This window comes from Heterodontus francisci, chromosome 18, assembly GCF_036365525.1.
Source record: "Heterodontus francisci isolate sHetFra1 chromosome 18, sHetFra1.hap1, whole genome shotgun sequence".
In the NCBI taxonomy this organism is placed as follows: Eukaryota; Metazoa; Chordata; class Chondrichthyes; order Heterodontiformes; family Heterodontidae; genus Heterodontus; species Heterodontus francisci.
In genome coordinates this window covers 60,847,602-60,862,565 of record NC_090388.1, presented here as the reverse complement: position 1 = coordinate 60,862,565, position 14,964 = coordinate 60,847,602, and the positions used below count along the sequence as shown (strand labels likewise).

The following is a 14,964-nucleotide window of genomic DNA, read 5'->3' as shown; positions in this document are numbered from 1 at the left end:
AAGTCAAAACTGTAACTTTGAATCTCGGGTCCCCTCTCTCTCTGTGGCTGTTGCTTAGCAACCAGGATGCACTCTGGCTCACTGAGCCTCTGGAACTTTCTGCCTTAAAGATGCACTGATCTTTTGATGGTCTTAAAAGGTGTACCACAATATTTCCCGAGGAGAGGAATAAAATTAACACAAGACCGTGACACCTCCGCCCCTGGCAAAATGAAACACCATTCCCAAAATACGTTTCATTACAATGCAAGAAATAGAAATTGTAAAAACACTAACATTTTTTCCCGCATTTATGCGCCATTCATTCTCCTAATAATTTACAGCATTCTCTTTATACTATCGTCATCTATGTAAGTTAAAGAACAAAGAACAGTACAGCACAGGAACAGGCCATTCGGCCCTCCAAGCCTGCGCCGATCTTGATGCCTGCCTAAACTAAAACCTTCTGCACTTCCGGGGACCGTATCCCTCTATTCCCATCCTATTCATGTATTTGTCAAGATGCCTCTTAAACGTCTCTATGGTACCTGCTTCCACCATCTCCCCCGGCAGCAAGTTCCAGGCACTCACCACCCTCTGTGTAAAGAACTTGCCTCGCACATCCCCTCTAAACTTTGCCCGTCACCTTAAACCTATACCTCCAGTACCCTATTTGGGGAATCATAAGACTTCAAAAAAGGAAACAATAAAATGTAAATATAATTTACCAACAGCAATCTCTGGTACTTTTTTTTTTAAATGCAGAAAACTAGTAGAGTGTGGAAATTAATAGAAAATTCCAAGTTTTGTTAAAACCCAGCATCACTTGTTTGTATTAAGATTTCACCAATGTCACTTTGAAAGCTTATGATTCAAAGGTGATTCAATAAATCATATTTAAGTTTCAAACAAACCTTCAGGAAATCAGAGAAAAATTGAAACTTGTAGAGAGGACTTAGAGTCATCCAAGGCACAGGAGCCCATGCTGGCTCTCCACAGAGCTATGCAGTCAGTCCCACTCCCCGGCTCGCATGCCTTAGCCCTGCAAGTCTATTTCTCTCAGGTGGCCATCCAACTTCTAATTGAAGTCACTAATCATTTTCGCTCCCACCACCCTTGTGGGCACAGAGTTCCAGATCAATACCATGCGCTGCATAAGTGATTCTTCATATTCCCCCTGCATCTCTTGCCTAAAACTTTCAACTTGTGCCCCCTAATCCTTATACCATTAGATAATGGGAACAGTTTTTCCTTGTAAAACTTATCCAAGCCGGTCGTAATCTTGCACACTATTAAATCTCCCTTCAATCTCTTGCTTCAAGGAGAACAAACCCAACTTTTCCAACCTACCCTTGTAACTAAAATCCTCCATTCCTGGAACCATCCTGGTAAATCTCCTCTGCACCCTCTCAAGGTAAAGGCCCACTCAGGTCTGCAAATGAGACCCAACCTGAGCCCGACAGAACCCCATCCGACCGAGTCCTTCCATTTTCCCCCCCCTGCGCCCAACCATCAATTAACATACCTTCTGTTTTTCACTTGGTTCCTTACCTGCACAAACTTAAAATAACTGTAGCAAAACCACCTTTAAAGTCCAAAAAGTAAATTAACATGAAAGTCACTTACCTGAGGTGGTGATAGAGCACATCCGATCCAGCCGACAAGAGCCTGAATGCCGGACCCGGAGGTACAACCCAACCCGTCGTCGAGTCCGGGTCGGGTAGCAGGCCTTTATCTCAAAAGGCCCTCATGTCCTTCCTGAAGTGTGCTGACCAGAACTGGACGCAATACTCCAGTTGGGGCCTAACCAGAGCTTTTGTACTCAATGACTCTATTTATGATGCCCAAGATCGCATATGCTTTACATGATTAAATCCGTGACAAAGCGTCGGTGATAACATTATTTTCCCCCGAAATGTGTACAACACTTAGATGTTAAGTCTGTAACAACAGACTCCATCTCAAGATTCTAGCATTTCAGTTTTTAAACTTTTCCACAAATGTTAATGGGTTATGGTCAGTGTATATTTATATTTCTTTATAGTCCTGGCAGACATATATCTCAAAATGTTTGAGAGCCCTAAAAGTTCCAATGTTTCTTTTGCCACAGTGGAATTTTTAGGCAATTTTTTTCTTTGGCCTCCTTATCTCGAGAGACAATGGGTAAGCGCCTGGAGGTGGTCAGTGGTGTGTGGATAAGTATATAAGTATATATAAGTTTATAAGTATATTAAGGGCAAGAGGATAAGCAGGGAAAGAATAGAGCCCATTAGGGACCAAAGTGGCAATCTGTGTGTGGAGCCAGAGGATATAGGTGAGGTTTTAAGTGATTACTTCGCATTCGTGTTCACTATTGAGAAGGACAATGTAGGTGCAGAGATCAGGGAGGGGGATTGTGATATACTTGAACATATTAGTATTGAAAGGGAGGAAGTATTAGCTGTTTTAGCAGGCTTAAAAGTGGATAAATCCCAAGCAGCAGATGAGATGTATCCCAGGCTGTTATGTGAGGCAAGCGAGCAGATTGCAGGGGCTCTGACACAAATTTTCAAATCCTCTCTGGCCACAGAAGAGGTACCAGAGGATTGGAGGACAGCGAATGTGGTACCATTATTCAAGAAGCGTTGCAAGGATAAACCAGGTAATTACAGGCCGGTGAGTCCAACATCCGTGGTTGGGAAACTACTGGAAAAAATTCTGAGAGACAGAATTAATCTCCACTTGGAGAGGCAGGGATTAATCAGGGATAGTCAGCATGGCTTTGTTAGGGGGAGATCGTGTCTAACTAACTTGATTGAATTTTAAAGGAGGTGACTAGATGTGTAGATGAGGGTAAAGCAGTTGATGTAGTCTACATGGACTTCAGTAAGGCTTTTGATAAGGTCCCGCATGGGAGATTGATCCCATGGGATCCAGGACAATCTGGCAAATTGGATCCAAAATTGGCTTAGTGGCAGGAGGCACAGGGTGATGGTCGAGGGTTGCTTCTGCAAGTGGAAGCCTGTGACCAGTGGTGTACCGCAGGGATCGGTGCTGCGACCCTTGCTGTTTGTAATGTACATTAATGATTTCGACGTGAATATAGGAGTTATGATCAGTAAGTTCGCAAATGACACAAAAATTGGTGGCGCTGTAAATAGTGAGGAGGGAAGTCTTAGATTGCAGGACGATATAGATGGGCTGGTAAGATGGGTGGAACAGTGACAAATGGAATTTAATTCTGAGAAGTAAGGTCATGCATTTTGGGAAGACTCACGAGGCAAGGGAATATACAATGGATGGGAGGGCCCTAGGAAGTACAGAAGGTCAGAGGGACCTTGGTGTACTTGTCCATAGATCACTGAAGGCAGCAGCACAGGTAGATAAGGTGGTTAGGAAGGCATATGGGATATTTGCCTTTATTAGCTGAGACATAGAATATAAGAGCAGGGAGGTTATGATGGAGCTGTATAAAACGCCAGTTAGGCTGCAGTTGGAGTACTGTGTACAGTTCTGGGCACCACACTATAGGAAGGGTGTGACTGCACTGGCGAGGGTGCAGAGGAGATTCACCAGGATGTTGCCTGGGCTCGAGCGTTTCAGCTATGAAGAGAGACTGAAAAGGCTAGGGTTGTTTTCCTTAGAGCAGAGAAGCCTGAGGGGGGACCTGATTGAGGTATACAAAATTATGAGGGGCATTGATAGGTTAGATAGGAAGAAACCTTTTGCCTTAGTGGAGGTGTCAATAACCAGGGGGCACAGATTTAAGGTAAGGGGCAGGAAGTTTAGAGGGGATTTCAGGAAAAAAAATTTCAACCAGAGGGTGGTTGGAATCTGGAACACACTGCCTGAAGAGGAACCATCACAACATTTAAGTAGTATTTAGATGAGCACTTGAAATGCCACAGCATACAAGGCTACGGGCCAAGTGATGGAAAATGGGATTAGAATAAGTAGGTGCTTGATGGCCGGCACAGACACGATGGGCCGAAGGGTCAGTTTCTGTGCTGTATGACTCTGCTTTTATAACTGTTGTTAAAGCGATAGCTTGATCTGCTATACACTCAGTCAGTGTCTTTTCCTCTGTACTAGCTTTGCGCACCCCAAGTCCTATGAGTTTACCTCGCTGTTTCCAGCACTCTGAACTAAGATGACCCATTTTGTGGCAATGATAACACTTCAGCTTGCGAACCTCACTTCTACTCTCAGCACCTTCCTTTCTGACCTGAGGTGATTCTGGGGCATTCCCAGCTGTTCCTTCTTGTCCCTAGCTACTTGCCTTCCTTTCACTCTCCCACTTTCTATCCTCCTCGGATTTATGGGGGTGACGGACAAAAGGTTTTGGCTTATTCACAAGCTCAAAGTCATCAGCAATTTCCGCTGCTTGCCTAGTTTTCAAAACTTTCAGGTTATCTACATGTGTTCTCACTACTGAAGGAATGGAGTTTTTAAACACTAAGAGAATCAACTCCTGAAGATTCTTATACGTGATTTCCCTCTAATGCCCATATCCAACGGTCAAAATTAATTTGCTTCACCCTCTCAAATTCTACATATGTCTGCCCAGCCAATCTCCGTAAGTTCCAAAACTTCTAACGGTAAGCTTCAGGGGATAACGAATATGCAGCGAGTATAGTCTTTTTTGCCATCTCAATCTGCAGAAGCCTCTTCAGAAAGCATGGCATAAACTTCATGAGCTCTGCCGGCCAACCTGCTGTACATAAGCAATGTCCAACTTTCCTTCAGCCATTTCATCCGTTTGGCTATTTTTTCAAAAGATGTGAAAAATGCCTCTACGTCCCTTTCCTCGAACTTTGGAAGAGTTTGAATAAATTTAAGCAGCTTTTCGCTGGGTCCTGAGCTAAATTCAGGTTCTTCCCGACCCAAATTTTCTCTGGATTCAAGACGATCTCTTTTAGCCTAAATTCCCTCTCTTTTTCACTTTCTCTCTGAAGTTCAAGTTTTCTCATTGCTATTGCTTTTTCTTTTTCCCTTTCCTCTTTTTCCAAATTTTTTTATTTCTTGTTCCTGCTCAAGTTATTTAGTTTCTAACAGAATGTTAGCCAATACCACTGCATCACTCTCTGACTTACGACCTTCTTGTTCCTCTTCTTCTAATTCCAGATGTTGGGCTATTATTTCCCGAGTTGAGAAAGAAAATAAGACAAGACCGTGAAAATACTGTATGCTTTGTTAACCCCGCTCAACCTGTCCTGCCACCTTCAATGACTTATGTACATATACACCTAGGTCCCTCTGCTCCTGCACCCTCTTTAGAATTGTACCCTTTATTCTATATTGTCTATCCATGTTCTTCCTACCAAAATGAATCACTTCACATTACTCTACATTGAACTTCATCTGCCACCTGTCTGCCCATTCCACCAACTTGTCTATGTCCTTTTGAAGTTCGACACTATCCTCCTCACAGTTCACAACGCTTCCAAGTTTTGTATCATCTGCAAACTTTGAAATTGTGCCCTGTACACCAAGGTCCAGGTCATTAATATATAATCAGGAAAAGCAAGGGTCCTAACACAGATCCCTGGGGAACTCCAATACAAACCTTCCTCCAGCCTGAAAAACATCCATTAACCACTACTCTTTCTTTCCTGTCACTCAGCCAATTTCGCATCCATGTGGCTACCTTTTATTCCATGAGCTACAAGTTTGCTCACAAATCTGTTGTGTGGCACAGTATTAAATGCCTTTTGAAAGACCATGTACATCACAACAGCAGCATTGCCCTCATCAACCCTCTCTGTTACCTCCTCAATAAACTCCAGCAAGTTAGTTAAACATGATTTTCCCTTAGGAAATCCATGCTGGTTTTCCTTAATTAACTCGCATTTGTTCATATGACCATTGATTTTGTCCAGAATTATTTTTTTCTGGAGATTTTCCCACCACCTAAGTTAAAGTGACTGGCCTGTAGTTGCTGCACTTACCTTTACACCTTTTTTTGAACAAGGATTTAACAACAACATATTTACAATTCTCCAGTCCTCTGGCACCACCCCCAAATCTAAGGAAGACTGAAATATCATGACCAGTGCCTCTGCAATTTCCACCCTAATGCTAACTGCCAGTCTCTCTTCATGCTCTCTCTATGCTTCTCTTATTTCCTTTCTCACTTCCCCTCTGGACCTTCCATATTCAGCCTGGTTCTCAATAGTATTTTCTACCTGACGTCTGTCATAAGCACACTTTTTCTTCTTTATCTTAATCTCCAACTCTTTTGTCATTCAGGGAGCTCTGAATTTGTTTGCCCTAATTTTCCCCTTCGAGGGAACATACCTTGACTGTGCCCGAACTCTTATTTGAAGGTAGCCCATTGTTCATCTACTCATTTTCCTGTCAGCTTTTGACGCCAATTTATTCATCCCAGCTCCATTCTTACCCCATTGAAGTTGGTCTTCCCTCAGTTAATTATTCTTACCCTGGATTGCTCTTTGTCCTTTTTCATTGTCAGCCTAAACTTTATGAAATAATGATCACTATCCCCGAAATGCTCTCCTACTGATAGTTGATGGACTTGGCCCCTTCCCAAGAACCAGGTCTAACAGTGCCTCCTTTTTCTTTGGACTAGCAAAAAACTGTTGTCGAAAATTTTCCTGAACACACTCTAGGAACTCTTGCCCCTCACACTACTATTATCCCAGTCTATGTTTGGATAATTAAAGTCCCCCATTATAACCACCCTGTAATTTTTGTACCTCTCTGTAATTACCTTGCAAATTTGTTCCTCCATGTTCTTCCCACTAGCTGCTGTCCTGTAGACAACACCGAGCAATGTAACTGCATCTTTTTTGTTCCTTAGCTCTAGCCAAATTGATTCTATCCTTGATGCCTCTGAGACATCCCTTTTATCCAGCACCGCAATGCTCTCCTTAATCAATACTGCCACCCCTCCCCCTTTTTTCCCTTTCCTATCTTTCCTGTGCACCTTGTAAGCAGAAATATTTAACACCCAGTCCTGCCCTTCTTTAAGCCAGGTCTCTGTTATAGCCACATCATATTTCCACATGGCAATCTGCGCCTGTACCTCACCAGTCTTACTAACCACACTCCATGCATTCACATACATGCACAACAACTCTGATTCAGACTTTATTACTTCCCCCCCTTACTCTGACCCCACCTAATAACTTATTATTCCCTACTCTCGTGCTATCTATCTTCCCAGTATTCTGTGCACCTTGGTATTCCTCTCTAATACTTGCTCCTGGTTCCCACACCCCAGACAAGTTACCAGTTTTGCTTCCCTCCAATATGAGCTCCCTCTCAGGTTCCCACCCCCCTGACAATTTAGTTAAAACCCTCTCCAACAGCACCAGCAAATCTCCCTGCAAGGATATTTGTCCCAGTCCTGCTAAGATGCAACCCGTCCATCTTATACTGGTCCTACTTGCCCCAGAACCAGTCCCAATGTCTCTGAAATCTGATGCCCTCCCTCCTACACCAGTCACGTGTTCAATCACTTAATTCTCCTATTGCTATGCTCACTTGTACGTGGGACTGGGAGTAATCCTGCGATTACTGCTTTTGAGGTCCTGCTTTTTAATCTCCTTCCTAGCTCCCGAAAACTGCTTTCAGGACCTCATCCTCCTTCTTACCTATGTCATGGGTACCAATGTGGACCACGACCTCTGACTGTTCAGCCTCCCCCAGAAGAATGTCCTGCAGCCTCTGTGACATCCTTGACCCTGGAACCAAGGAGGCAACACACCATCCTGCAGTCACGTTTACTGCTGCAGAAATGCCTGTCTGTTCCCCTAACTATTGAATCCCCTATCACTATTGCTCTTCCACTCTTCTGCCTCCCCTCTTGTGCGGCTGAGTCACCTGTGGCGCCACAAACTTGGCTCTGACTGTACTCCTCTGAGGAACCATCACCCTCATCAGTATCCAAGATGGAAAACCGATTAGCCCTGCATGACCTGCCTGGTTCTCTTAGACTGCCTGGCGGTCGCCCATTCCCTATCTGCCTGCATGCTCCTAACCTGTGGTGTGACCTCCTCCCTAAATGTGCTATCCACATTGTCCTCCGCCTTGTGGATGCACAACAGTGACTCCAGCCGGAGCTCAAGATTCTGCAGCCGATGACACTTCCTGCAGATTTGTTTGTCCAGAATACATGGTGCGTCCATGACCTCCCACATGCCACAGGCTGTACATTCCACTCGGCAATGCTGCCCTGCCATACCTTGACTTTACAGACTATCTATTATAAGTATAATAGCTTACCAGGTACTCTCCAAACAGCTCCTTCCGCTGCACTGAAGCAAGAACCAAATACTGGAGGGTTGAAAAAGTAGAGAAATGGAGCACCTCCTGCCCCCTTCACCGAACTCGCCACTCACCAAACTTGAACCTTTACGCTCAGCTTGCAAACTGCACGCCGTTTGCAGGCTGCACCCGGACCTCTTGAAGCTGAAACTGCAGCAACCAGATTTGACTGGTCATCAACTTAACTGATCAGCTACTCTACAGTAGAGCCTGTTAATCCCTGCCTAAGACTGTGAGAAACTTACTTTACTTTCTTAACCCTACTTTATCTAGAGGGTAAATCCAAGTTAAATGCTAACTGCAGACCAGACTTTCATAAAGATAACACTTAAAATCCCCTCTCACCAAACTCAAATCTCCACACTCAGCTTGCAATCTGCACATCGTTTTGATATATGAGTCACTCAGTTCTTCCTGCTGCTTTTGCTATTTTGTTTTTCTTCCACCTTTTTTTAAAATGATAACTAAAAATCTGTTTTAAATTAATAGATATCTTAAATTAATTTATTTCTTGTTCCTTATTTTAAATTAATGAATCTTTCTGTTTTGCTTAAATAAAAACAGAAAGTGCAGGTCAGGCAGCATCTGTGGAGAGATTAACAAAGTTAATGTTTCAGATCGGTGGCCTTTTATCTGTTTTGCTTCCTTTCTGCCCTCTCTATAACCCAAAGTTTGCGCCCGAATACCAGCTTTTCCCAACATCACAGCCTGCCCTGCAACCTCATCTGAACCTCCTGCCAGTTTTTTCCCCACCCATTTTAAATTTAGCTTTTTTACTTTTCCTCTACAGCAGCCTTCACCATTCCACTGCTCAACACTAGCTTCACCATTGTTGTTGCCTATCCTGCTCTTTTGCTTGCCAGATTCTTGCTGGTGCTGCTTTTTCTTCACCTGCTGCAGCCCACCACCTCTGGGCTGCACTTCACCATTTAAGGCTCTTTTTACCCTTGCATTCATCTTGTTCTGGCATTACTGCTTCTTCAGCCCTTCCAGGAAACAGATATCAGGGGAAAGAGACAGAAATAGAAGGGGAACAAGAGATACGTAAGAAAGAGAGAGCAAGAAAAATGGAGAGAGAGAAAATGGCGAGAGGAGAGAGAGAGCTGGTAAGAGACAGCAAAACAATAGTGGAAGCCAGAGGCATGGTGGGGAAGCCAGAAGCATGGAGGGAGAGAAATGGAGAGGGAGTAAGAGTGGGGGAGGAACAGCGAGAGACAGAGAGTGAAGAGTGCAAGAGAGAAGGAGAGAGATGGAAAGAGGGTTGAATCTTCAGAAATTCATCCACAAACCCATTTGTGGCTTTAGGTAAGGAATCCATTTTCTCATCCAGCAAGAATCTGACAGTTCCTTTACTTTTTCCCCCCAAACATTTCCAAACAAGTCATTGAATCTTAGAACACTAAAGCACTAGAGGAGGTCATAAGGACCGTCAAATCTGTGCTGGCCTGGGATGTTGCAATCTCACATCTTTATTTCAGCTAAGTTTCATATTTAAATATTAACAATTGCCCTTTCCTGTTAAGACTGTTCACTTAGATGGCACCTGTACTTTAGTATACCTGCTAACATCAGCAACTATAATTTCTTTGTTGACAGGAAGAAAGAAAAATTGCGATTGAGACGGTGTTGATTTTATTTTCAGGGCAATGCTTGAAATTTCTGTTAAAAAGCTATTTGCTTCTGGCCATTTTTGAAGTTTAATGATAAATCTATTTTATAGGAAAAAAACTGCAAAAAATCCAATTTTAGGCATTTTGAGGTAATTTTTGATTATAGGATTTTTTATTAAAGGTCAGCAAATCAGCAAACTTGCATTATAATCCTTCAAATGTTAAAGCAGGAACACAAAAATAGAACCAGCTGATAAGAGGAGAGAGGCTTGATGATACAGAAAATTGTGTGTGGGGACAGGGTAAGGAAAATGATCAGCAGCAATGTTGCAAGGGGTGGCTGTAATTCCAATTTTGGGCCTTGGCTGGCCCCCTTCTCAATTTGCTCTATTTCCTTTCCTTAGTAGTAGGAGCTGACATACAGCCAGGGCTCTGGATTACCTACCCAACATATTTGCAGCCACTAGATTTTTTTTCTTTTACAGGGGGGCATCTCCACCCTCCAGTTTCATCAGAACCTTTCGTCACTGACAATATGTCATCCACCTGAAAGGTTAACTCTATCTCTCTACACAGATGCTGCCAGAGCTACTAAGCATTTTCAGCATTTTCTGTTTTTCATTTCAGATTTCCAGCATCCACAGCAGTTTGCTCAGACTGTTGCATTCCTGGGTCCCACGACTTCACAGGCACTTTCCAAAATGATGTTTTTGCTGAGCTCTCTTATTTATGTTTGAACAGTGGCTATGACCATGATAGAACCTTCCTTCCATGCACCTGAGAACTTCTCTTACTAACGTTACATCGAGCCAGATCAGGTGCAACCACCAAGGGCAGAATTTTTAGCTTTCACCAGGGCCACTAATGGAGGCAGGGCTTTTCCCTGGAGGCAGGGCTACCCGACTGCAAGCGGCGGGTAGCCAACTGAAGTAATTAAAGGCCTATTGAGGAAGGCCGACTGGGATTTTCCAGTCAGCCTCCAGGTTACCACAGGCGGCAGGGGTCAGTTTGGCTGCCTATGGACAGCCTCCTGGCAGTGGACCAAGGGGCCGACACTCCAGGCAGGCTTAGAGGCTCTCCCTGCCTGCCTGGGTTTAGCAGCAGTTGTCGCAGCCCGACATGTGGGGTGGGGGGGTGGCTCCTCCCCAGAGCACTGAAAAGGCCATTTTTTAAGTTTTAATTCAATTTTGGGCACACTCTCTCTTTCTTGCTTACCTGCATAGCATCCTGCTGCTTTCAAGCTGGAAGGTCTCCTACTGGCCACCAGCTTTGAAAGCCCACCATCCTTAATTGAACGACAAGCCCATCCTCTGGCCACTAATTGGCCAATTTAGGGAAATCACAGATGACTGACTGTTTCCCCACAGAGTGTCAGCTTCTGATCCCCATTTGAGCCTGACGGTGGGGTTCAGAAGCCCGCAAGAAAACCCTGCTCCATCCACATCAACTTAGAGAGGGTCTTGAATAATGCTTTAATGACCAAGCCCTGTACCAATTCCAAAACACATACTGTCAGTAAGATTCCTGACACACAAGCTAACATAAAAGCAAGTAGAAAGAGAAGCAGAGTTAACGTTTCGGGTCAGTGACCCTTCTTCGGAACTGACAAATATTAGAAAAGTCACAGATTATAAACAAGTGAGGTGGGGGTTGGGCAAGAGATAACAAAGGAGAAGGTGCAGATTGGACCAGGCCACATAGCTGACCAAAAGGTCACGGAGCAAAGGCAAACAATATGTTAATGGTGTGTTGAAAGACAAAGCATTAGTACAGATTAGGTGTGAATATACTGAATATTGAACATCAGCAAGTGCAAACCTGAAGAAAAACAACCTGAAAAAAACAGTGAGTAAGCAAACTGAACAAACTAAGATGAAATGAAATAAATGCAAAAAAGATTGTAAAAAATGTAAAAAGGAATGCAAAAAAAAGGAAGAAAAAATAACTAAAAATGAAAGTAAAGTGGGGGGATGTCATGACAGCCCCCCACTTTACTTTCATTTTTAGTCATTTTTAGTTATTTTTTCTTCCTTTTTTTTGCATTCCTTTTTACATTTTTTACAATTTTTTTTGCATTTATTTCAGTTCATCTTAGTTTGTTCAGTTTGCTCACCCACTGTTTTTTTCAGGTTGTTTTTCTTCAGGTTTGCACTTGCTGATGTTCAATATTCAGTATATTCACACCTAATCTGTACTAATGCTTTGTCTTTCAACACACCATTAACATATTGTTTGCCTTTGCTCCGTGACCTTTTGGTCAGCTATGTGGCCTGGTCCAATCTGCACCTTCTCCTTTGTTATCTCTTGCCCAACCCCCACCTCACTTGTTTATAATCTGTGACTTTTCTAATATTTGTCAGTTCCGAAGAAGGGTCACTGACCCGAAACGTTAACTCTGCTTCTCTTTCCACAGATGCTGCCAGACCTGCTGAGTGAATCCAGCATTTCTTGTTTTTGTTTCAGATTTCCAGCATCCGCAGTATTTTGCTTTTATAAAAGCAAGTAGCTTCAACTTATTAACCAGATCGACAATTTCTCCTTGATAAAAATCCACAATTCTTCCAGGCATCTATGTATTAAAATAAAAAGGAAAGACTTGCTTTTATATAGTCCCTTTTATAACTTCACCATGTCCCAAAGCACTTTACAGCCAATTAAGTAATTTTTATTGTAGTGCAGTCAATGCAAGAAAAGTAGCACCCAATTTGCAGACAGCAAGGTCTGACTAACAACAATGCCATAAATGACCAATAGTTTGTGATGTTGGGATGATGTAGGACTTTGAGGTAATGGTTCTCCCATGCACCTGGTGCCTTTGTCCTTCTAGACTGTGGAGGTCATGAGTTTAGGAAGTGCTGCCAAAGATGCCTTTGATGATTTTCTACAGTGCATCCTGTAGTTAGTACACACTGCAGCCACAGCACATCAGTGGTGGAGGAAGCAGATATTTAAGCTAGTAGATGGGGTGCCAATCAAATAGACTGCTTTTGTTGATGTTGAACTTGTGTTGTTGCAGCTGTACTCATTCAGGCAAGTGGAGAGTATTCCATCACATTTCTGTTTTATGCTTTGTAAGTAGTGGAGATACTTTAGTGAGTCAGATGAGTGACTTACTCCTCTGACCTGCTCTAATAGTCACAGCATTTATACGTTGGTCTATTGAGTTTCTGGTCAATGGTGACTCCCCCACCCCGGATGTTGATGGTGGGAAATGTGACAATAGTAATGCAATTGAATGTCAAGGCTGGTGGTTACGCTCTATCATTGAAGATGGTCTTGGCTTGGCACTTATGTGATACAAATGCTAGTTGCCACTTATTAGCCAAGCTTGGAAATTATCCAGGTCTTACTGTATGCAAGCATGGATGCTTCATTATCTGAGGAATAGCAAATGGAACAGAAACCTGTGCAATCATCAGCGAATAGCTGCATTTCTGAAGTTATGATGGAGCAACATCATTGATGAAGCAGCTGAAGACAGTGGACTTAGGACGCTGCCCTGTAGAACTTCTGCAGTGATGATCAAATTCATCTCGTGTCCATGTTTGGACCAAGGCTCCAATGAGTTCTGGAGCCAAATGGTCCTGGTGGAATCCAAAATGAGCATCAATGTGCAGGTTATTGTAAACTAAGTGCCACTGGATAGCACTGTTGATGATTTCTTCTATCACTTTGCTGATGTTGAGAGCAGGCAGATTGGGAGGAATTGGCCCTGTTGGATTTGTGCTCATTTTTGTGGGGTGGACATACCTGGGCAATCTTCTACGTTGTCTACAGATGCCAGTATTACATCTGTGCTGGAACAGCTTTGGTTTTCATCCCCACCAATCCCCTTTCCCCATTCCTAGAGTCTATTCTACCCCTTCTTCTTCTGTAAAGTGGTCATAGATGTCTTCCTGTATGTGAGGAGTGCTATATGAATACAAATTGCTGTTGACATTTCTTGAAAAATCTATTGTGACATTTTAAATGCAAAATTTATATGAAAAAAAAAGGAAACACTAGGTTTTCCTCCCAACTCACTTATTTACTCCCTTGTATCACTAAGTTGTCATGCCTTTGGAATGATGCAAAATATTGCATTCTATTAGACACTAAAACAAGTAATGGACTTTGCTGTTGCTTCTGCAACAATTTCTTGCTGTAATTGAAAGGTGTTATTACTACCTCACTTGTACCTGTGTTTCTTTTATTTTTGATGAAAATCCAATAAAATGTAATTTATAGATTTACTTTCCTAAAAGCAAATGCAGCAAAAGCAAACCTTAAAAATGGTTCCTTCTTTCATGCTTTAAGATTATACATCTCCAGGACAAGATGAAATGGAATGCAAAACCATACATGATCACCTCCATTATTGTTCCTCATCCTTTGCAAGTTGTGTCACTTAAGAAGTGAGAAAACAACTTCATAAAAAATGTACACAATTATCCATTAAGTTGAAACCTTTGATAGGAGGCAGAAGAATTCACTTGCCATTGGATAATTAATAAAGACTTAATGTAGCATCTACATATCCTGCATCACAAAAGATGCTTTTAAAATTTATGCCCTCTTAATGAACACCAGATTCTTTACATCAGTGTTGTGCCCTCATCCCAGATATCCCACTGCCCACCCAGTTTGCAAACACATTCCTTGCTTTGTTGCGTGTTTAGCAATTGTTCGTTCCCCGACAGGATCTACCTGTGAATTTGATGTCTCTGGTACTCTCCTTCCAGTGGAGTTTAAATTGCTCCCTGCCAGTTTGTTGGTTGTTTGGAGGTTGATTGGGGCCATCTGTGGAGGATCTGTGCTCGCTGCCTTCTGTCCATTAATGTGTGCAGTTACCATAGTGATGGGATTCTTAGATGGCACCACTGAAATTGCTATGCTCTGGTTGGGTGCCTTGATGAGTGGAATAGGTTTGGTACTCCCAATAGGACAACTTCTTACTGCAAGCTTCTGAAAGAGAAGAGGAAAAGAATATTTCAATTTCTTGTTCAATACAAACTATGCACAATTAGCTGAAGAAAATTTAGTGAAACAAAAAGTCTACTCAATTCATGTTAGTTAAATCACTTAAAACATATACATGCTGGTTTTATAATGAAATATTTCATAAAAT

At 42.6% G+C, this 14,964-nt stretch overlaps 1 protein-coding gene across 1 annotated transcript in view; it reads right to left on the bottom strand.

Annotated features, from left to right (window-relative positions):
* Positions 1–14,964, bottom strand: part of phf21b (PHD finger protein 21B) — a 269,761-nt gene that overhangs the window by 143,299 nt on the left and 111,498 nt on the right. The window contains exon 4 of the mRNA XM_068050837.1: positions 14,544–14,801. Within this exon, the coding sequence (XP_067906938.1) occupies positions 14,544–14,801 (258 nt within the window). The remainder of the gene's footprint in view (positions 1–14,543; positions 14,802–14,964) is intronic.